Below are 24126 nucleotides of genomic sequence, written 5' to 3' on the forward strand. Positions count from 1 at the left end.
ATAAACGTCACTTCCGCTTGGATATTTTCAAAATATAGGCACATGTCAATTTTGGGAGAAGCGCCTCGCAAAGCCAGAATTAAATGGATATTTATGGTGTAAAGCAAGTATCGTTTGTTTTTACTGTTTTCGTTTGTTTTATATATATATGTATATGTAAATGACAAAACCCAACAATGACCTTTGCTTCCAGGGAGTTATTAAAGCAAAATAAAAAATGTAATAAAGCAAATATTTTCTGTAAATGTTTCTCATCTCCCCAGGGAAGACCAGAACCAATGGTGGTCCAATCCACATTTTTTTTTTTTATCTAGCTTTTAATTACGTAGGCATAGAGTCTTCACTCTTCAGTTTGCAGAAGTCATCCTCTTTTTTTTTCTCTGTGGTGAATGTCAGCTTTTTGCAATAATGAACTTCAACAGTTACAAAGTGTTACTCTGACATGTGTTGGTTCTCTAAAAGTGATTGCTGTTTCCAAACACAATTCACGTTTAGAACGGAGATGGAAACCAAAATAAATCAAGCTCGACCTAACTATGTTAAAATGGGCAGCAATGCAATACACAAAATATCGTGTAACCAAGAGTGAGATGGGGGGAAAATTGACCAAAGCCTCTAATGTCACAATAATGGTCAACAGAGAATGAACAGGAGACTCTAAAAGGGTGACCGTAACATTGGGCTCTACTAAGAGAGTTACAGATTGTAGAATCATGAATATATTAAGAGGGGAAATTGCAAAATAAGAATTTCATTGCTGAAATTTTGAGTGAACTATGTTTCTACTGTGTTTGTGACAATAAAATCTTGAATCTTGAATAGTCGGAAGGCTTAATGGACTTAAAGACTAAAAGAGATCCTGAATCACTTCCTCTATATTGAACTAAGTGAACAAAATATCGGTCAAATTACTGCTTGTGCCATTAGCAAAATTATTTTTGCTGGGTGGCAGTGCTTATTATTTTAGGCACTTTTTTTTACTTTGCCATTTGAGTCTGCAGCATAGGGATGTATCTAATTCTTAATTTTGCACTTTTCCCACTTATTCCAAAGGTTCCCGACTGTGATATTTCCACTTACAATGTAGCTTTGTTCTATTGTTATGTTACAAATGTCCCTTTCTTGTGTTTTTTCTTAATGCACAAGGGATAAGAGAAATAATCAAAATTTGGCATCGATCTTTGGCTTATGTCTTGTTCCCTAGCAACCTCCGTATGCTCAAGCAGGACTATGTCCTATCTAATGCAGAATATAGTAACCAAAGAAGTCCAGGATACCAAATAAGTATTCTTTCCTTCAATAATCCTCCTATTATTCAGGCATTATGGAAATCATAAAGCTTCATATACAGGAATGATATATCCTCTTTTTCTAAATGGGAATTATTTAAACTTGAATATTTTTTAAATATACCACTTCCAAATGATGATGATACAATAATATTGCATTACGGTATCTTCCTTCATATTTCAATCGTGCACTTACTAATGAAGAGAAGACAATCTCTGTTTTTTAAAAGCTTTATCGTAGGCAAGTTGGAATATTATTTTAAAAATGTTTAAAAAAAACAAACTCTACAGGGATGATGTCATGTTTTCGAGTACGCAACCTGCAACATCCGGGTCCTGCCTCTGTGATTCTCTGCCATGGAGGTATTACCGCGTTCAAAGATGGCGCTCCATTTATTTCAACGAAAGTCCCTCATTGGACGCGTTTAGTCCATGGAAGTATAATTAGACCATCCTATTACAGGTCGAGTCGGAGATTTCCTGTGGGTTCCCCGCACACACGAATGAATTTAAATCATTTAATCACGCGACTCATCTAGTTTTTCCAAATGGTATGGGACTAAATGAATGAACTTCTGAAAATGTAGAAAAAATAATTTGCGAGGGGATTGTGGCGATCAAAAAAAAAATCATTCACCATTTTACAGCTGCTTCTTTTCAACGATTGTGTATGGGGAAATGGGCCAGTGTGCATCACGTGATAATCCCGGAAGTTGTAATTACGCAAGGCAGCCACTACGCCAAAATCGCTTCAGCGCATTGTCGTTCCTGGGGGCTCGCTCGGTCCTCCTCGGAAGCTAACGTTAGCCAGCAAGCTGTCAAGCTGTCTAGTGGAGAGGCTGGGACAGACGTTTCAGCTTCCCCTGGCTTGGCCACACAAAGATCCGGCCCTAAAATTCCCAAGAAAATCCGTAAGAATATATTTTAGATCTTCCGCTGAGATAATGTAATGCTTCACGGGCGACCGCAAAGAGGGACCTCCGCACTTTCACCATTTATATGCACTGAGTTTTGAGTGACGATTTCTCATTGCTAGCCAACTGGCAAGCTAGCTTAGCTAAACCGCCGCAAACCACCTAGTTTCGTCGGTGTATTCTCTGTGAACTGAGGCCAGCCAGTCATTGTAACTGTCGCAGTTCAGTTGCTGTCAACTGGTATTTTGGATTTGGGGTAAGTCATTTACATGTTTACTCTTAAGCCAGCAACTGTTGAAGAACGTTGGGCAGCTAGCTTTCCTAGCCGTGTTAGCATGTAACGCTAGCGATAATACGTTAGCAAGGCCGAGGGCTCTCCTTAACATAACGTTAGCAAACCATGGCAGAGGGAGGCCTGTCAAAGTTAGCTATGATGTACAAGGGTCAAGGCCCACAAGTAGCCAAGGCTGTTTGTTTATTTGGGTTGTGGTCTGAACTTGCTACAGAGCTAACTTTTCAATTAATCTAACAGTAAAGTCGAGCGTTAACCCCAATGAGCAGGTTCCCGATGTAAATAGGCGTATCGCAGCGTTAGCATAAATGTTGGGTTTGTCAAATCTTCTGAAATTGTTTTGTGGTGGTTATCGAGTAACTGGTCGTTTAGCTAGCGTTAGCTCTGCAGACATGTAACCATAGCTCTTATTAAGATTACCGCTAGTAGCTAGTCTGGTGAAGCGTTATTTCTTTCGAAGGTCAGAGATGCTGCCCAGCGGTGTAACGTTATTCAAAATACACTTAAATTACATACTGCATTACACTCACTGCATATACTGTTAAATTTGATTAGGCAGTGTTTTATGGGCGTTTCAAACTGATCCACACCAGCAGGGTTTCCAATATGCAGCCAAAATGTGTACACGGGTCTACTATTTTTAGAAAAGTGCAGGGGGCCTAAACTGGGACCCAATATGCTAATCTATTACCACAAATGGATGGCACACGTGCTATTTGTTTTAACCCCATCTTAAGCACTAGATCTACAGTTTGTATATTTTAGGTGAAATTATTCTGTTTTTTCCCCCCTATAAAATATACCTTTTGAATATTGACTCAGAAACTTCATATTTCTACAAAGTCCACAAATGATTGGCTATATTAGAAATCACCACATTTCTGTCATAGCTTGTAAATACATGCATTTCTTTTAATTTGTGTTACAGGTCTTAATAGGGACACAATGGGTGCATTTCTGGACAAACCAAAGATGGAAAAATACAATTCCCGTGGTGAGGGCAACACCCTTAGGTATGGGCTGAGTAGCATGCAGGGATGGCGGGTAGAGATGGAAGATGCACACACAGCAGTAATTGGTCTGCCCCATGGTCTTGACCCCTGGTCATTCTTTGCTGTTTATGATGGGCACGCTGGCTCTCAGGTGGCCAAGTACTGCTGTGAGCACCTGCTGGAGCACATCACCAGCAACTCAGATTTCCAGAGTGCTCTACAGGAGAATCCCTCTGTGGATAGCGTGAAGAATGGGATCCGCACAGGATTCCTGCAGATTGATGAACACATGCGAACCATATCTGAGAAAAAGCATGGCGTGGACCGCAGTGGTTCCACTGCTGTGGGAGTGATGATTGCGCCGACCCATACCTACTTTATAAACTGTGGTGACTCACGGGGACTCCTCAGCCGGGGCGGAGCTGTGCACTTCTTCACACAGGATCACAAACCCAGCAACCCTTTGGAGAAGGAAAGGATCCAGAATGCCGGTGGCTCAGTCATGATCCAGCGAGTAAATGGGTCCCTCGCTGTGTCTCGGGCCTTGGGAGACTTCGACTATAAGTGTGTGCACGGAAAAGGTCCAACAGAGCAGCTTGTGTCTCCTGAGCCCGAAGTTTATGCAATCGAGAGATGCGAAGGGGAAGATGAATTTATTGTACTAGCTTGTGATGGCATCTGGGATGTCATGGCCAATGAAGAACTGTGTGACTTTGTCAGATCAAGGTTAGCGGTGACAGATGATCTTGAAAGAGTCAGCAATGAAATTGTTGACACCTGCTTGTACAAGGTATGTCCACAAAACCTACATTGATGTTTTGTTACATACTTGTCTGTTATCGTGTCATAGATAATATGCATGACCCCCTGTTTTTGTTCTTTATTTTTCCACAGGGAAGCCGAGATAATATGAGTGTTGTGTTAATCTGCTTTCCTGGAGCACCAAAGGTATCTCCAGAAGCAGTGAAACGGGAGGCTGAGCTGGATAAATATCTGGAGGGCAGAGTAGAAGGTAGGAGAGAAATTAGCCAAGGAAACATCTAAAACTCTGAAAGAAAGCAGCTGTTTTCATTAAATTCCCTTATGGTCAGAGAGCATCTCCAGTGACCAGGAAGGATACAATTTGGGGAAAAAAGGCAAACACTAGACTGAGTATTGAAATGTTTTTGTAATCTGCTATAGACTTATTATAGATAACCGCTGGGGATTATTAAATATGTGAACCGTTTTAATTAGATCACACATAATATCTCAGATTTATCATAAATATTTGGAACTGTATCAGTAGTTTACGGTGTTCTTTGCATTATCATAAAAATAGGAATTGGTTTGAAAGATTTGAAGGACAAATTCTCATTATATTTAAATCCAAAAAAGAGATCCATCGAGAATTGTTTATTAATTGAATCGTGACCCTCTGAATCGTAATCAAATTGTGAGGTGACTGACGATTCACAGACTTCACATTGAGTCTCTCGAGTGAGATACTGGCATTGCCTTTGATCTGTTCTGTCGGGGAATATATATATATATATATATATATATAATATGACGCCTGACATTCACTCTGTCAGTTGAGAAGAAGCAAGGAACTCATGACATTTACTCATTTTGTCTTCTTGCAATTCACAACCCATGTTCTACAAAAAATGAAATTCTTTAATTTTATTATTCTGCCTTTTTGTCACCAAACTCCTTCCACATTTTTCAACATAGAAACTTGATTCAATCAGAATTCATGTAAACATTTTTACAACTTTAAAACTTTTTTCAAATATTCAACTTTCTCGAAATGCCCTTCTTACATTTTTTAAATATGTGTATTGATCGGATTGTTCAGTGCTAGAGTGGGGGAGCCAACGTTAAGGTGTGTTAACGCCAGTGTTGAGATTCTCCTCCTCCTCACTGATGTCCTGATGTTGCTAAATCACAAATGGAGGAAAAATATTGTATCCTTCAGTGGCCACCCAGAGCTCTACGATAGTACCTCGTATTAGTACAGAGACCAGACGAAACTGTGTGTAAAGAATAGACGCTCAATGGTACGAACAAGGTCGCTGTTGCTGTATTTATTTATGATTGATAAAACGTTGATGTCTACATGGAGGTAAGCGCTCCCTCCTCTCCAGTACTTGTAGTCTGATTGATGGGAATAAACGCAAACTATGCAGCAAACAAGTAACACAAGCTGAAAATGTGCTTTGTGTTTGGTGTGAACACACCTTTAGAGTATCGTATACCATCACCATGGTAACCTTAGCTTGTTGACTCAAAAGTTGGAATGACCAACAGCAGAAAAGTCTGTTTAAAATTATCTTCAAATTGCTTCTATTCTCTTTCAAAGAATGTTGCCTTGGAAGCAAACTGACTTAAGCATTTGGTCTTAGGAGCCTGAAAGTGAGAGGATCTCCAACCAACTGTTGCACAGGCACTTCCCTACCAAACATTTCGGGAAGATGGCAAACTTAACCAGTTTTCTAACTTGCTCCCATTTTCGGAAAGATAAAGCTGGTTGAGATGAGCTATTTAGTGTAGTTAAACAAACGCCAGATACTCACAGGCAACTGACATTTCCCTATCATACATCCTTTTCATGGATTAACCATAATATTCAACTTTTCAGTGACATTCATGGAAATTAAACCCATTACCGGTTTTGTCCAACCATTCCCAATGTTTAAATTTCTTCATACAGATGAGTCATCATGCAGTGTTGTGTAACCTTTTCAAAAAAATATCTCGTCATTGATACACTGTTGGTATTCTTTAAATTTTCAATGACATTCAATACAAATCAAACCCATTCTCACTTTTTCAACTATTCCTACTACTTCATCGTCTTCATACAGATTACAGCCACCAGTGCAGTGTAGCGTCAGCTTTTAAAAGAAATCCTCATATTTTATACACTATTGGTATTATTCAACTTTTTAACATTAATAATTCAACCCATCCCCACTTTTCCAACTATTCCTACTATTGCACCTTCTTCTTACACGTTTAAGCCAGAAAATCTGTGTATCGTCAGCTTTTCAACAGTCCTTGGAATATTCCAAATGTAATTAAACTTTTAAAACAAGCAATTCAGCGTTGCGTGAGCCTGTCAACAAACCTTGAAATATTCCACATATTTCATACATTATTGGTATTATTCAACTTTCAAAGCGACCACTTCAGTGTAGTGTCAGCTTTTCAGCATCCACTATTCACACTTTTTTTTCCAAAAAAATGCCTTTTCTACTTGGATGTAACGTTCAGTATATTCTCATCAATACATCTTGGGTCTAATATTTGAAAAACACAACTATCAATTACATTTACTTGTTTGAGCAATGAACTTAAGTCAGCTAGCCATCAACTGGCAAATACTTGCTAATGTAAGGTGTTTTTGAAAGAACGAGAGACCCGTTTTCAGATTGGAGGCCATTTCATCTGGGAATTGAACTGAAATTGAAGTTGTTGAATTTTGACTTGACAACCAGGAAACAGTGCCATGTTTATACAACTTCTCCAGTTAAAAATGTTTCTACTGAAGGTACAGTCTTGGCCATAATTCTCAAAAATGGTTACCACTCCCTTTTTAGTGTTTAATTGCTAAAGCCTTATACTTTCTCAAGAGGTCACAAAGTGAAGTGAAAAAAACATTTCAGCTGGAAAAAAGGGTGAAGAATCAGTAGGAGCAACAGAGGAATAAAAACACACTTTACGTATATAGCGCATTTCTTAACAATATTAAAACGTGCTTCACAATAGGAAATAAAACCAAAGGATGCCGATATAATGAGAATAAGGACACAAGCACAGAGTTTGTAAAGACAAGATAAATTGGATCAGATATTTTTTTAAGACAATGTAAAATTAGCTAGGGACTTTCATGTGTTGGAGTTAAGCTTTAATAGCAAAACCCTGATCACCTTTTGGGCGGCAGGGAGGAAGGCAGGAAGACATGCAGTACCATTGATGTTGTGTATACTGAGAAAATATTCAATTTAAAATACATTAAGTATTACATCAGTGAAGTGTTACTAGTACAGTGCAATAGTATTAAGTGCAATATAAATGGTAAATCTTGTATCAATTCAGTATGATAAACTTCTATGCACGGGAAAATTAAAAAATATTTCACTATGGTATGTTTTTGTGCACATATACATATTTCTCTTGTGAAATTATCTAAAATATGATTTATTCCCCAACAGAGATTATAAAAAAACAGGGGGATGAAGGTGTCCCAGATTTGGTCCATGTTATGCGGACGTTAGCATCTGAGAGCATCCCTAACCTCCCTCCTGGCGGAGAGCTGGCAAGCAAGTGAGTGAGCTTTTTGTTAGAATTGATGACGTTTTTCTTTTAGACAGTGATTGGCATTTTAATAACTTTAATGAAAACTAATGTCTAATATTTGTATCCTATCTTCCCCTCAGACGAAGTGTTATTGAAGCAGTGTACAACAAACTCAACCCCTACCGAAGTGATGACACAGTAAGTATTCCAGCTTCTCCCTGTAGGTTTGCTTGGCTTGGAGCATGCATGTTTTTTGACGTGTGACCAGCAAATGTCAACCAATTTTATGGATGTCATTAGTACTAAACATCAAACAAGGAAATATGCTTATTGCCTAGTCTGATTTACCCAAAATGCAGCTATTACGTACTAATTCAGCAATGACATAGTTACCCGTCTATGGGTTCTCTTTGCATTCTATCTGGTTTATGTTTTGAAAAAAAAACGAGAATCGATTAAAGCACAATTTATGGTGGTGTTATATCACAGTTTTCTTTATACACCAGCAGAAAATGATCTGATCGTTTCCCTTTTTACAAAGTCTTAGTAACGCATTTTGACGAAGGACCACAATTGCATTGTGGGTCCTCTGCCAAAAAGGCTCAGTTTCATATGACATGAGCTGATTTCACTAATTGGTGTTCTTTTAAGAGGGAAGAGCTAATTAGTTAATAAGTTAAATTGTCTGGTATTTGTATGGATGGAATAAAAACCTGCACTCTCTCACATACTGGTTTAAAAAGGGAACATTGCTCATCATTCCTTCATATACAAACAGACCGCAAAACTATTGCCCTCGTCCACTCAGATATCGTGCTTTTGAGTTTTAATCTGATAAGCTCAATGGGTCGGATACATTTGAATTGTGCACATCATTGTCCTTGACAATGAAATTTGGCACTTTGTTTCAGTGTTTCATGTTTCTATAAAGATGTACTATTCAAAATAATTTCACACATTGAGTTATTTCGGAAATGACTTCCTCTGCATTATGAGGTGCAGTCTGAATACATAATAGGCTAAACTGACACAAAGCTTTCCATAGAGGAAGATAAATTAGGTTCTTTAGAATATTTGCAAATATATTCAAAGTGACTCATAGAAATACTATACAGTATTTGTTACTATATTCAACCTTTTGAGTGAGTTATTTAAGCCACCTTTGGCAGCATTTGCAATTTCAGTGTTGCTAGGACACATTTTTATCGTCTTTGCCCATCTGGATATTATCCACTTGTTTGAAGATTTACTCCAGCTTGGTCAAGCAGGACACGAGGTGGAGGCTGTGAACTCTTGAAACACATTGAAATTAAAATTAGAGGTTTGGTGTGGCCGTCAAAGGATTTAAATTCTTGTTCTGAAGCCAGTCTGATGTTGATTTTTGCCAGAAACGTAAGGTTGGGATGTAACACTATATTGTTGCACAGTTTTTGTAACGGATGAAAATATGATATGAAATTGTGAAGCTAAAAAAAAGATAATAAAATACAAACGCATTAATTGTGGCTTAAGGTGAAACAAATGTGACATGTTCTTTACAGCCAAACCAAAATTTTATAAATTGTATTTTTGGGCATCACACCACCAAAATGTGAGGTGACGGTACCCCCTGTCTGATACTGTCGGAACCATGCTTGGTGGCACATAGTACTATGGCTGAAGAGTTTTGTGGTATTTTCATGAGGCCACAGAAAAGAGACCAAAAGTGGTTAAAAAGAAAAAAAGAAAAATACAGAAAAGGTCAGGGATATGTCATTAAGGCAGTGTAATTTATGACATTATTTAGTAAAATTGTTGTGGTTTGTTAACTGGGTCATAGTTATTCTGGCAGAAGTTGTGTATGCCACACCGTGTTACTAAAATCCTTCTAAAGGATGCCAGAAGTAGGCATGAACACAGTGACTGCATAGAGTGGTAGGTGTCAATAGGTCGGCGCAATTCTATTTTGCGTTTCTTTGTGTGTTATTTCTGACTCACCTTGGAGATTCTGCAGTAGGCATTTTTGCATTACGGGTAAGGGTAATGGCACTTACACTTTAACAACTTCTAGTATTATGTTCTTAAATTCATACAGATGGACCGTAAAAAAAAAAAATAATAATAATATATATATATATATATATATATATATTACATACATACATACATACATACAATTTTAAAAAGGACGAAACATCTCTTTCTGCATTAATGTCACCTCTGTTTTCAGCTTTTTAACAAAACTGAGCTACTCCATCAAGCAATTACACTTTTGGAAGTTTTGATTGTTTGTATCAAGGGAAAACATTAGTCAGAAGGCCTCACTAATAATAATGGCTATTCCTTTCCATAAAAATCACAGCATTATAAGAGACTAAAAAAGGTAGGAATAATAACCACAATGAACAAAGAATGTATTTTAGCCATGAAGAAAAGTTTATACAAAATGTTACCTGGACAAGAAATTAAGTTTACTTGACACCACATTGCATGACTTAATATGTAAAGATAATTTAGTCAGAATTGTTTAAAGGTTACTTAAATTTCCTTGACTGAAAGTGTAGTGACATTCTGACTTTATAGGTTGGTTGGTTGCAAACGGCTCACTCATTGTACCCAGATAATGTCACTGCATGCATAAACATTATCGGGTCCTCATCAGGTTTTTTGCCCATGATCAAAGTCTGTTGATATTGGTAATGGGTGTCTGCCGATACCAAGGCCGATCTGAAATGTATGGCCTTCTGAACAAGTGTGTGGCCATTCAGAAGAAGTGAGCAGGGTGATAGTTTGGCCCCCGGAGGTGCTGCTTACACCATTGTTGAGAATCATTCAGTTTGGTTGTAACTTTGTTATATCAAGCAGCAAAGGTGAACTGCAGTCAATGAACCGTGGCCTGTAAAGGCCTGCTGCAGATGACATGTCCCATATTTTAGCAGTACAAAGAGAAATTGTCTCACGTGTTTTGTCACATCTGATTGGCCCATATAGAGAGCACCAATCATATTTTTTCCTACGAATAAGGGCTGACAGTAGCACCCTTAGATAACAGGTTTAGCCTACTAAATCTGGCTCACTTTATCTTTCACAAGCTATTTGCTCCAAAAACTGGTTCAAAACGATTACCTTGATATGATGTTAATTTAAAGTTTAACTGGGAGAGCTGAAATTGATATGTGATCAGATGGCTGATTTTTACCAAAGATCTACAAAAACACTCGGCTTCTTCCCTCACAGATTCATTAGTGTCTGATTATGATTCTTAGGATTGCCTTTTAAACATGATTGTTGGTGATGCTAGGTGGTGCTAAAATAACATGGCATTTACAACACGTATTTGCTGCTTAGTCTTCCTCCCTGCATCATCAATAGACTTTTTTCGTTGAAGAATAGCCACCAACGCATTTTCACTACACACATTTTCCTATAAATTATTCGCATTAAAAGTCCCCAGTTATTTTGATATTTAAAAGCTTTTATTTTGAAGCGGCAAAATCAGGAAATGTTGGGTTTTCATCAGCAGTAACCTGACTGACAGTGGGGTCTCAGCTGTGCACTAGCCCTGTTTTCCCCCCTCTCTTCTTGTGTGGGAGGGGGAGAAGATGTGAGACGTACATTTGATAAATTGTCCAGATTGTGCCCACATGCTGTCCTCACCTCGCTGAGCCAGACAATCTCAGTAAGCGGCCTGACTGATCGGATTCCAATGCAAGCAACATTCGATCTTGGAGCGTCCAGACATGACAGTTAATGCTTCCTGGCATGACTGTATGACAAATCAGAAATACTTTATTATTGATCCCTGTGGAGACAATTCTACATTGCAGTTGCTCTTAACCTATATATGAGAAAGGACAAGTGCAACAAGGCCTGTTTTTCTAGAAACCTTGTGGCAAATTGTTTGTCAGTAAGAGGTTCCTGACATTGACACTTCCTTACAAATCTAAAACATGAAACCTGAAATGGAGGAAGTGTTAAATAGATCAAGAACATTTTGTAAAGTCTGAAGTAGAAGCAAGTCATCTTTATCATTTGGTTGGCATCATGTATTTTAGACTGATTCCAGTTTTATGACGGTTTGTTTTTATCCGTTTTTGGTTGTCTTGAGGTCTGCCTTTTGAATACATCATATCCTGAGCTAAATGAGTCACATAAGGGCATAGAGTACATGTAAATACATTCCAGCTGATTTTTCACATTTTCCAGTTTGATTAGCTTGTATGTGTTGTTGTCATATTCATAAATAGGGCTTCCATATTTTCAGGGTCATCGGTCGCCAGTATAGTGTTTTGTTATTGGTTAAACAAACCTCAATCATATACTTAACAAAATATTTCTTTTACCATTATTATTAGAGACAGCATTTATATCCTTATGAGATTATGCGTTATTGCGGCATCATGCAGTAGCCTGGCACAATATCTGGTCAAATGTATAAAAATATATGTACTCCATTCTAAATAACCCTACTTTTAAGTCAACCTCATTAGATTTGCATTGTTGTACAGTGTAATTTACAAATGTTGCTTATGGTTTACTGTTTGGCTGAAAGTGTTCTAAAATGATTACTATACTTGCAGTCAAAAATCTAAAAAATAAATAAATTGGGGGGAAATAATGGTTTTAATGCACAAGAATCTCTGTCAAATCCTGGATCATTTATATTCTGTCAGTTTGTGTCATAGATGCTTAAACCTGTCCAGCTCTCATGGATGTAGAGCCAGTCTGAAGGGTTTTTCCTTCCTCTCCTCTCTTATCAAGGACTCTGCGTCCACAGACGACATGTGGTAACACAACCTCCTACCACTCACACAGCATAGAGTTTACAAACCACCATCCTCTCAAGACCCACAGCAGCTCAGCTCAGCAGTCTGTTTCTCCGTCACTCTGAGCTTTTGGTTTCTAAGAAGGGAATTTCATGGGAGGAGGAGGAAGAAGAAGAGTTGCATGCACACAAACCTGGAATAGTGCAGCACCAGTCCACTCTGGAGTTCAGGATCCCCACCGTCTTGTCTCCTTTTTTATGTTCACCCACTTTAATACTCTCCTCTAAAGTAAACAATAACAAGTGAGTCCCCGAGGTTTTCTTTCTTTTTGTTAAATAATCGGCTTAAGTAGTAAGATTTTTTTTTTTGCTGTAATTAATTTGATTCACATTTCCTTGTGTGTGTTTGTATATTTCTGTTTTTGTGAAGTGCAATTGTCCTGTACAAACAGCCTGTATTTAATGCAGCTTGATTTTAAGTTAAAAAATGAAAGAAATGAAAAAGAGAACCTTTTATGCACTATCTGCCTTTTCCTGCTCTTCTGGAATTGTAACAAATGTCTATTCAGTGAATATTACTGCTTGTCCTCCAGGCACAATGTCTCTGCGCTTTGACTTTTCTTCTTTTTTTTTTTTCTTTTTTTTTCTTCTCTTTTTTTTAGTTAGTCTATGCTCCTTTAAAAAAAAAAGAAACGGGTAAATTGTATAGTTGACAGCACAGTAAGCTCTCTATATCAAACCATTTAAATCTAATTATTTTTTTCCCTGTGCTTTTTTTTTTTATTGTATTTTATTTTTGTAAGTGGTTTTCTCTACATGCTCAATAATAATTGCAAAGTGTTCCTCGGTTATTTTGGAGGTTTGTAGTGAAAAATCTTTTTTTTTTTCCATCTTTTCAAAGCATCTGATGAAAAAAGACCCCTGTGAACATGTTTGTCTGTGCAAATAGATACTTGCAAGTGTGCGTGGGTGCTTGTGTGTATGTACGTGCGCACTTGTGTCGGTATAAAGGCAGATCTGTATGTGCAACGCTAATTTAAATTTGCTATGGTGGTTCAGACAACAGACCAGGCTGGAGTTAAAGGGAATCGCTCTCCCAACGCTTACCCATTCTGTCCTTTTTTTCAACCAATGTTCCATATCAACCCAACATAAGCTTTCACTACTTCTTATTCCAAAAAGCTTTGGATAACAGAGTTTACATGCTGTTACGCTATTTGAACAACTTCAAGCTATATATCAGAACTATACAGTAACCTGAGATGACACAAGTGTTCAATTTAACCCATTGTGTACAATGCATTGCAGCTAGTCAAGTCTAGACTAGTTTACACATCTATTGTGTCATATTTAAATATCAATTTCTAAACACGCATCGTTACCACTGCCCACTGTGGATGCCATATGATTTATACTCACTTATTTCAGCTTTATGACAGCCTATGCCAAGTTTATTTTTCATGAGATTCAGTTTTTGTATGTGGTACAGATAGATTTTTAGCTTCTACCTTCAACATCTGGTAATTTGACTGATGTGAACAGTTTAATCACTGACTATTTTAGAGAAACTCAACCATTATCGGTCTGATAGGACAAACCGCTGACTCTAAAACTTACAAGGTTATTTTTTATTCTTCACATGGTCTTTAATTGGACATTCAAACCAAGAACAAATTTGCTTACCGCAATGAGTTCTCGTGGTTGTATAGCACCTTTTTATTCCCATTGGGTTTGCTCTGCCTCCACCACGGCACCACAAGCCAGAGCACAATACAGTTTGCTGCTATAGTGTATGAACTGTTTTTTTTTTTTTTTTTTTTTTTAGTTCCCCGTCTGAAAATGATTCCCTAACTAAATCTATCTTAAATACACACACCAATGGTAGATATATTTCTTGAAGAGAAATTGTTTTGTTTCAGATTTATTTTCTGCCAATTGTTTGGTCTAAAATTGCATTGTTGGAAATTTATGTATGTATATATTTTTGACTTAAACTTCCAAGGAATAAATCATGTCGCTTGAGTTAGTTTTTGCTATGGACAAAATGTGATTCTGGTTCATCTTGGGTTGGCTGGTTAAATGTTTGTGTGTTCTGGCAAACCAAGGTTTCCCCTTAATCACTTTGGTGTCCCTCCCATCAACACTGAGGGTTTGAACTCTTTCCTTTATATTATACACAATAATGATGTACTAAATGTAAGTCTTCATTTATCTAAATGACAATCCTAATTATTTCACCACATTTAGGTATGTGGTGGTAGCAATTCATTAAAACCTTAACAAACACACTTTAATCCTAAATGATACAGCTGTCTAATGGTTTTTTTTTTTTTTTTTTTGGCAATAAGGCCAAAGACACTCCATTTTTTAATTGCGATACCTATATCACACAAAGTAACATAAAAGAGAACCGAACTGTAACCCTGTAAATAATGTTAAGCTATTAGAGAGTGATAGCAACTTTATTTGGAGATGCTATTGCAGGTACTTTGGAGTTTTAAAACACTGGTGTGCTGTAGAGACATGTTTTGTTAAGTGGGTCCTCTCTTTGGTAACATGGCTACAAGGTTAATATGATTGCAGGGGGCAGTCATTTGTATATCAGCAGTTGACAGAAGACGATACGACTGTGTGCTGATGTAAAAAAAAAAAAAAAAAAAAAGTGCAGATTGCAAAAACAGAAAAAAGCCAGTGAAAAATCTTTTGTGATGTATGAGATAGCATTGAACGTGTTTGTTTGGCCTTAAAGATACACAATGCATTGTTGAATGTAAACCTGTGTGTTTACAGTGGAAACTCCACGGGGTTCCTAAACAGTCATCTGACAAATAATCATAATAAAGTAGATTTATTTTGTGCGTGTTGGCATGAAAATGTGGTTCTACTGAATATACCCTTTCTTAAAAAGAAAAGCAGAAAACAATAGTGCAACAAAAAAAGACAGAACAGTAAAAACATTTGGTTTAAAATTACAGTATTGTATTTCTACCACACTACTTACTAATACCTACTGTGCTAACGTGTAAGATGAGAAGTCTTCAAGTTAGTTTATTCAGTATGTTTGAGGGGAAAAAACTTAATGTGTATGAAATTGCCTTTTATTTAGATGGGCAGTTCTAATTTGCAAAGCACTGCTTGTAGTGCACTAAATATCTCTCTTTTCAAACCGTTTTCAGCACCGAGCTGCTAATTGCAAACCTGGTAGGTGTTGGTAAATCTTAAAGCAACATTTCATGGAATTTTTCTTCACACTTACATAAGGAACAAATAATATTTCTTTGCATCTTCACCCCACACCTGGACTGTCCTGTGTTGCCCTAGAGATTTACAATTCAGGATGTGTCCCTTTTAATGATGCTGGTTAATTACCCATTTATATAACAAGCCACAGAATGAAAAATGTAGAAATTAGCTTTTTAATATTCCAAAATTGCTGTAGCTGAAACGCCAGCAGATATTGACAGTGGCTTTGCTGTGACTTTTCACATCTTGGCGTTTAAATATTGTAGAATGTCCATTGCATCCCTATGAAAAGAAAAAAAAGAACAACAAAAACATATCCCCAGTGTCTATTCTCTAGTCTCATGTTTTAATTTTTCATTAACTGAAATACCTCATAGCATTTATAGGATGTCTTTTTGTCTGTTATCTAGATTTAAACTGTTCTGCAAGCAGTTCACGTGTGGAGACTTTAATGATAGCAGATTGGTTTTTGTGGTTGTCCACCAGAACTTATGATTTTAACACTGATCTATACGTGGAATAAGCCTGTGCTCATGTACAGTATTTGACTGAATTGTGTTTATATTATCAAAACAAGTAAGGATCCAAGTGGCTACTGCAAATGAAAATTTTAGTAACTATTAACACTATTGGCCTTGTAGAATACGTTGACCCCTAAAATGTCCTTATATGCTCACTTGTGTAATTTCCCCAATTTGTCAACTTGTGCGATGCTCAAATAACTCAAATCTAGAATTGTACCGAGAGTTCAGGGTTTTAGTGTGAGAAGTGACTAAATGACAAAAGTCATATGCACTTATCATCTGTATGATTCACTTTTCTTTATTTTTTTTTAATTGTTATTGTAGAAAAAAAGATTATAAAGCTATTTACAGAGTTACCTTTGGTTGCCTGGAATGCATCCTGTATATTCTTGTATGGAGGACTACCTGGCAGATGTTGAAGAGATTTTAAATGCTTGCGCCCTATTGTACATATTGATGTACCTCAGTTGTGGCGTTTACTGTGTGACCCTTAGCAGTTGTAGTTTATTTGTCCCCTCACAGGGCGACCTGAGCCTCACTTTGCTGACCTTTTTCAGCTGATAAATAAGCTCACCGATTTGCCTTACCCAATCTCATGTTGCCCCCCTCCCCCCCCCTAAAAGTACTTGTTCAACAAAACACTATGAAGAGAAGTAATGCTGCTGACATTACACTCGTGTAGATTCAAAGCTGTCCCCATGTTAGGGTACTTAAGCTATTGACAAAGTTACTTTGTCCTGGTTGTCACATGGTACAACTTTTCAACCATCGCTAGTTTGTATGCTATTTTTATTTTCCCATGTTACCTTATTGAATCTCGGTCTTTAAAGCTTATTTACCTTTTTTCACTGCAGATGATGTCATCCTCTAACTAATGCAAGTGTTTTAACATGGTAACCTCGTAGGCATTCAAAATGTGCATACATACATTCATGTCTGCTATATTTATGATTACATTCAAGAATAGCTTTAGAGTGCTGTAGATAAGTATTGTCAATGTTGATTCAAATGCTTCTCAGAGGCCTCTGTGAGTGATTTTACAAAGTTCGATAACTGTATATTTTGTATTATGTTCTAGCTCCAAAGGAATGGCAGAAAAAAAGAAAATGTTTAAAAAAGCTTTGTTCCCTGAACTAAATTGTACTACTTGTGTTGTCGATTGAACAAATTGCATTCCTTGCTTGTGAATTGATGCATTTCTCCCCCTGCTCCATACATTTTTTTCCCTTCTTTCCCTCCTTTCTTTCATTTTTTAGCCTTTGAAGTTTGAATAAAATTTCTAGTTTGCAGAATGTATTACTAAATAAATGGGTTGTCATCTTGTACATCTTATTTCATCACTTTGTATCTGTTTGGGCCCATCGCACAAGCGAAACTTTCTCTGATTGTTAAGAAACAAAACTCGACAGATGGAAACAGCTCTTAAAGGAAAGGCTACATTGTATTACTCCGAAGTGTGTCTACTGTAAAAGCCAGGACTGAATGGAGGTTCTGAAATCCAAACATGCTTCTTAGTATCAGTTAATATTATCTATTGGAAAAATGATTTTGCTTTGCACCATCCTGCCACTTAATCATGCACTACAGTATGCTTAAGACTGTGTAGATCCTCTGCTTAGTGATGCTTATTACCCAGTAGGCCATGCAGCGGGCTTTTATTTTGGCGTCACACGACTCCAGACAGTTTAAATGTTAAAACGTAGAAGGGAGTTTACTGTAAATTACTGGCAGGCTCTCCTCATGTTTTATCATTACATTGGAGTCACAGAGCTAAGCATAGGACGATCCATCTAACAATACTTAGAGCTGTTCTGAAGGCTTCTTCAGAATCCTTGAAGACTCGTTTTACATCCGCATGAGAAAGTTTTTTTTTTTCGTGGTAAAACGTGTTCAACCTGTTTCTCAAATGGCACCGAAAGAAGGGTTCCTAGAAATGATACATGTCCTTGCTGCAAGTTGTACAACTAAAATGTATTGCCGGTTACATTGGTATATATTCCAGTATTCTACGCTTTATGCAATATAAAGGATTCAAATTTGAAGGACGGGTGACGTTTCGGGAAGTATAGTAACCTGGTGTTAACAGAATATTTTCTCATCCACATGTTGGAAGAGTTCAGAATAGTTTTTGCGTATTAACAAACATTGACAACTAATTATGTTTGTGTAACGATGAAAACATTAGAGGCATGAAAAGGAGCTATCCTCATGTCACACACATTACAATCTCTGCCTCGGTTTGTTTTAGGTTAGCAAGACTTTTCACTGGTGCATGTTTTTGAAACGGATGAGCTTTCTAAAGTACAGCGGCTGCGTTGATCATCTGGTCGTCAGAGTTCTGTTTGTCTCCCTGCCTATTCTGTCCTTGTATGGTGAGTGCTTGTCAGGGGTTTGAGCTCTGAGGAGGGGTCAGGGCGGTCCACAGCCACTGGGATTAAGAACCGTAGGAGGGATTACTTCAAATGTCAACATAATGTCATGAGCTGTGTTAGAAGGTCAAACGTTCAAACGGTGCTCAGTGGCGAGCAGTTAATAGATCAGGTACAATTTGGATTGTTGTGGCTCCTGTGATGAGTAGACTACCATGTTAAAACAAGCTATTTTTGGAGATGTTTTTGTGCGTTCTTTGAAGAAACTGCAGCAAGGTTAGATGTGTTATGTAGTTTGGAATTTGTTTTTGCTACTCCAGCGGCTGTTGATGTTGCCGTGCCAATATTTAAGGGTCTATTTTACAGATTTTATTTAACCGTTATGTTTTTTTTCTCATTGAGTGGTTATGTGTTATTAGATATGAAACAAAATGTCTCCTTTGCTTTAGCTTTCTCTTTTTACTGAATGTCTGAATGATCAATGCAAAAACAGTAATTAAGAAGCCTGCAGGCCAGAGGGGGGCAGTGTTAATAGCTGAGACAGCTGAGAAACACAAGCCATTGCTTTCACACTGAGAGAATAGTCCTGAAAGTTAATGAATGGAAACAGTCATTAAGTAGACGTTGATGACAGCTTTTATTTGCATGAAATAACATAATTCAACACTTTTGAGCTGTTAAGTCATAACATCCTCACTTTCATTTTTAGCCTTCTGTTGTATTGGGGCCCTTTTCTATTGGCTACTGCTGTGTTAGGGTTTATTTGTTCTGACCCACCTCACCACTAAATTCTGAATAATCACAACTGTTGTCTAAAACAAGCTTGCTTTTTTTAAGCACGTACATCCCTCGTGGAGGCACTTGGACGTTAGAACTGCACAAAATGTGACTCATTAGATCCCAGGCCACCTGTGCCCTTCTAATGAATCATGCTGCCCTTATATTCCCCCGTATAAAAAAAAGAAAGAAAAGCGGCCACATCGGCAGAGGCCATCATCAAATGGAGCTGGCTTGTCATCTGCCGCCATTGTTTAGCGCATGTCATGCTCTGCTTCTCATGGCGGAAAAACCCATTTGAGCTTGACTAATGCAGCCATGCAGACGCAGCAGTAAGAGGTGGGGGTGGTGGGGCACACCACATACTCTGTGTGGATGGTCTCTCTCGCACTAAGGTCACTGAGCTCCACATTTGCTAATTTGCTTTGGAGTGCACTATGAGCCAGATTTTTCAGGGTTGCTCAGTAAACAGGAGGGACATTTTTTGATCGAGTGAAGCGCAGGGCATCAGGGGAAGGGATGTCTTTGCCGGGTGTTGCAGCTCGATGTGCTTCTTCTATCTCCCGCACCACTACCCGCCATGCTTTCCTTCTCCATATCCTCTTTACTGTGAGTGTTCTTGTTGCCCGAGGTCAGTTTGTCACAGAGAACACAAGCTTTTCGCACTTGGTTGCAGCGATTCAATGATTGGTGTGTACAAACAAGCATATCAAGCAGGGTTGACATGTACCCACCTCCCCTCCCTCCCCCATCACGCCCTCCTCTCTCCTACGGACATCCAATATGTCCTTCCTGCTCTCTCTCTCTCTCTCTGTCTCTCACTTACACTTGGTGGGAGTGAGCGTCCTCTTGCATGGAGGTGTGTTACACAAGCTGCTGCCCTGGGAATCCCGGGCCAGCTCATTATCCCGCACCCCTGAGACAAAGCTCACTGTAAATTAGGACATCAACCGATGCAGGCTTGTTAGAGAGCCACAGATACACTCATTAGCATCAGCACCTTTACTCGTTAGAGCCTGTATCAGCGTTCGCTTCCACCACCACCACCACGTTATGTCCTGACATTTCTCTGCACTGACTGGAAGATTTAGGATTAATGTCAACTCCAGCCAGCAGGTCAACACTGTTATGGCTCTGATTGATCGGCGGTGGCGGGAAGCTGTGGAATTTGTTGACAGCTGCCCACTATCCCCACCACTCTTATCCATATTTCATTGTGACGAAGGGGAGAAAAATCCCTGTCTCAGAATAACTTGTCTGGCAAGTGACTCGTCGTGTGTCAAGGCTACAGGGGATGGACTAAATAACTGAAACCACATGATGGTTTTTAGTACAACAGTATGTTTTTTTGTTGATTCTAAGGTATATATGAAACGTTATGGTCATTTTCTAAAGGGATGGAGCAGTAATGTGGGCAGGCTTTGTATGTTTCTTTACATTGTCCTGGAAACAGATTGTGTCTGAATGTCAGACAGACAAAGAGGCACTCTGCCAATACCACACATCAAAGCCAGTTAAATCGTCGTATACAGCTCAGCCTATAATAAATGCTGCATATTGTCTTCTGTGGCTCTTGAAGGGCTTTTCAAAGTTTAAAAAAAAAAAGAACCCTAATGGTGGTCACGATGGTCCAACAAAAGATGTTAATCCAGTTATTCTGGGAAATCTAGGATCCAGTGTTTTCAACCGTGTGTCATAGAAATTACCTTTTTATATCTTCCTGAATGGTTTTACATTGTGCTTACAAATGTTATCACTGCTTGGATTATGTTCACAGAATGTTTTTGAATGAATGAATGGCTACAGGGTGGGCATACAAAGTGCAGCACTTTAACTCCAGAGACCGGGATTTGGTTCCTGTGTCCTTTGTGTGGTTAGGTTGAGACAACAAAAACACTTTGTAAAGGGAAATACTCTGATTTTGTTAAATGTTGATAATCACCTTGTGGTTTGTGATTCAAGTCACTAACTTTTTCTGAAGAAATGCTTTTTTCCCCAAACCATAACTGCTAATTATGACCATAAAAATAACCCTAAAAAGTTGAAATATACTGTATGATATTGTAAGATATTGTATTGTATTATGCAAGTTGGATAAATTGGCTATTTTGGCAGAAAACAAATAAACAAACTGCATAATTTCTAGGAGACGGTTGGTTTTCTGCATTTTTTTTCATCTATCTCTCGCAAGTCCCCCAACTTTATGACGTGCAATATTGAAATCACTGTAGTTGCCCTTTAAATTGAACAATATATTCCTCATAGCTGCCTGTGTCGTTGGAAATAACACCTGAATTGCTTGTTCATCACAAACAAACTGCAAAACTGTGTCGTGTGGCTAGAGAAATAAATTGCTGAACTCTATTAGGGTAAAAAAGGAGCATGGAGATGCTTGGCAACACTAAAAAACATTTAATGTTGTATTTACTTAGACATATCACAAAGTACAGCCTCGACAATGGTCTTTGAGGTGTCGACAAAACCCTGCAGAGTTCACCGCTAGTCTGGATGGAATTGGGTTTTGTCTGTAAAACATAGGTTAAATACCCAGTTAACGATTACTTCTCGATGGTTAAGCGCTGCTCATACACTGCTTGTTCTGTACCTTCGATGCCGTCTTCTGTCAATCCATACCAGCAATTTTCTTCCTTACTCTGTTCGTTTAAGACCAACTATTGTTCTTCGCTGTGAAAATGTATTGATGCGACTGCTAGCAAATAGTTTTTCTTTTGTACCTGCACAGCCTTTTCTCGTTTCCAGCATGCTCTCTTGTCTGCCATTATGCTGTGGTGAGATGGAAACTGTCTGTAGGTGTCTTTTCATCATGTCGTCTTCAGTGCGGCCTCAACCATTTATGGCCTTTTTCTTCTTTTTTTTTTTTTGTAAATCATAATGTCACAAGTCAAATAAATTATATTTATGTAGTCCAATATCAGAAATCACACATTTGTTTCGGGGTGCTTTACAATCTGTGCAGCATACTCTTTTTCAACCCTTGCACCTAAAGAAACCCTTTTAATGGGGGAAGAAAATGGAAGCAACCTCTGGAAGAGCAACATAGGGATCCCAGGACGAGCAGGCTTGCAATAGATGTTGTGTGTTCAGAATAGACCACAAGGCGTTGATCTCCTTTTTTTTCCGTAGCGATCTGTCTTTTTCATCTCTTCTGCATGCTGTCTGACATCTGGTAGCATGCAGCCTCTGGGAGATTGAGTCATTCCCCCCTGCATGCCGTCACTTCACTTTATCAGTATCTTTGAACTTCACTTCATCTGCATCCTGCTCTTCTCCTCCCCAGGACCCAGACATCCTCTTCTTCCGTGGTTTCAGCTAAATCAAGAACTAGTCAGAGGATGTCAAGCAAGCATGTGTTACATTGTCCATCACCATAATGAATGAAGCTACTCTCACTTCATCATTTATTAAATGAGGTATTCATCCATGGGCACGTCTCATATACCCAACTAGTCATTCATCATTGGATCTCCTTTGACTATTTTTAAGACAACTTATCCACACCAGTCATTGCATAACATCATTCCAAACAGTGGCCTTACCTCGTTACCTCGTCCTCTATTATGTAGCTCCATTCATCTGATCATACCAATGCTAATTATTATGGAGGACAAGTAGCAGCCAGTTAGACAAAGAAATCAAAGCAGTCCGTTAAAAAAAAAACCAGTTATGGTGTATGACTTCAGATTGTTCATAGTTCAGTGTTCATAATGCCTCTTGGCCACTCGTTGAGTACAAAGAAATACTTTTACAGCCAAAATGCATTTTGGCTGTAAAAGATACATGCATACTCAGCCGACCTACCCTGTATGAATAAAGGTTAGGTAAAAAATATATATATATATATAAAGACATTTGTGTTTTCTGCAAAGCAGACATTTGAGTTATTAAAGGGACAGGTCACCCAATAAAAATTTTAAATACAGATTTTGCCTCTTACCTGTAGTTCTACTTATCAATCTAGATTGTTTAGGTTTGAGTTGTCCAGTTTTGGACATTTTGGCTGTAGAGATGTCTGCCTTAAGTAGGAACTAGTTCTACCCAGTTCTGGCTGGATACTGCTCACAATAAGGTCTGTGGATTATCTTGAGTAACCCATTCATGGTTTCTGGAAAGAGACGTTACTGTCGAGCTTTTCAATTTGTCGAAAGTCGAGTGCCATGTAGCTCAATTATATTGGACAATAGGAAGACGCCTCTACGGCTGATATCTCCAAAACATATATAACGGGACAATAAGGCAGATTGATAAATAGCAATACAGGTAAGGCCAAATCAATATATATGTTTGATTTAGGGTGAACTGTTCTTTCAAATACGGTGTTATTAAATGTGGTGACGATACGTGCTTCCAAAGGCTCAGTTGGAGGCAAGCTGGGTCGAACAAACCTGTGAAATTCACCTCGACTAAAAGGAAATTATATAAGATACCATCATCATGACCTAGAATTAGGGAAACAACACCTGCAGTGAAAGTTTTGCCCCATACCCCTCAAACCATTTGTTTTATTCCATATTCTAACTTTCATGTCTGACCTTGAATCATCCAATGATGTGTATGAAGGTGCACAGGAGTTTCTCTGGAGTTCTTATATTTTACTGTATCATGGCTCCAAAGAACTAATACTTGGAATATCTATATGAGACGTATTGGATTTAGCCTTCGCTGCTATAAAGCTTTATT

At 38.2% G+C, this 24126-nt stretch overlaps 1 protein-coding gene across 3 annotated transcripts; it reads left to right on the forward strand.

Moving 5' to 3' along the window:
• Positions 1 to 2182: 2182 nt before the first annotated feature.
• On the forward strand, positions 2183 to 22777 carry ppm1aa (protein phosphatase, Mg2+/Mn2+ dependent, 1Aa). Of its 3 annotated transcripts, none has more exons than XM_084012658.1 (6): positions 2183 to 2200; positions 3424 to 4277; positions 4382 to 4499; positions 7687 to 7798; positions 7912 to 7969; positions 22727 to 22777. In XM_084012658.1, exons 2-6 carry the CDS (start codon positions 3441 to 3443, stop codon positions 22760 to 22762), a joined length of 1161 nt encoding a protein of 386 aa, XP_083868784.1. In that variant the 5' UTR covers positions 2183 to 2200; positions 3424 to 3440; the 3' UTR covers positions 22763 to 22777. The 3 variants fall into 3 exon arrangements, with proteins under 3 accessions (XP_083868784.1, XP_083868786.1, XP_083868785.1); XM_084012660.1 differs by lacking the exon at positions 2183 to 2200 and adding an exon at positions 2241 to 2459; XM_084012659.1 differs by lacking the exons at positions 2183 to 2200; positions 22727 to 22777 and adding an exon at positions 12512 to 13069.
• The last annotated feature ends 1349 nt before the right edge of the window (positions 22778 to 24126 follow it).

The sequence above is a fragment of the Eutrigla gurnardus genome (assembly GCF_963514095.1).
Source record: "Eutrigla gurnardus genome assembly, chromosome: 7".
In the NCBI taxonomy this organism is placed as follows: Eukaryota; Metazoa; Chordata; class Actinopteri; order Perciformes; family Triglidae; genus Eutrigla; species Eutrigla gurnardus.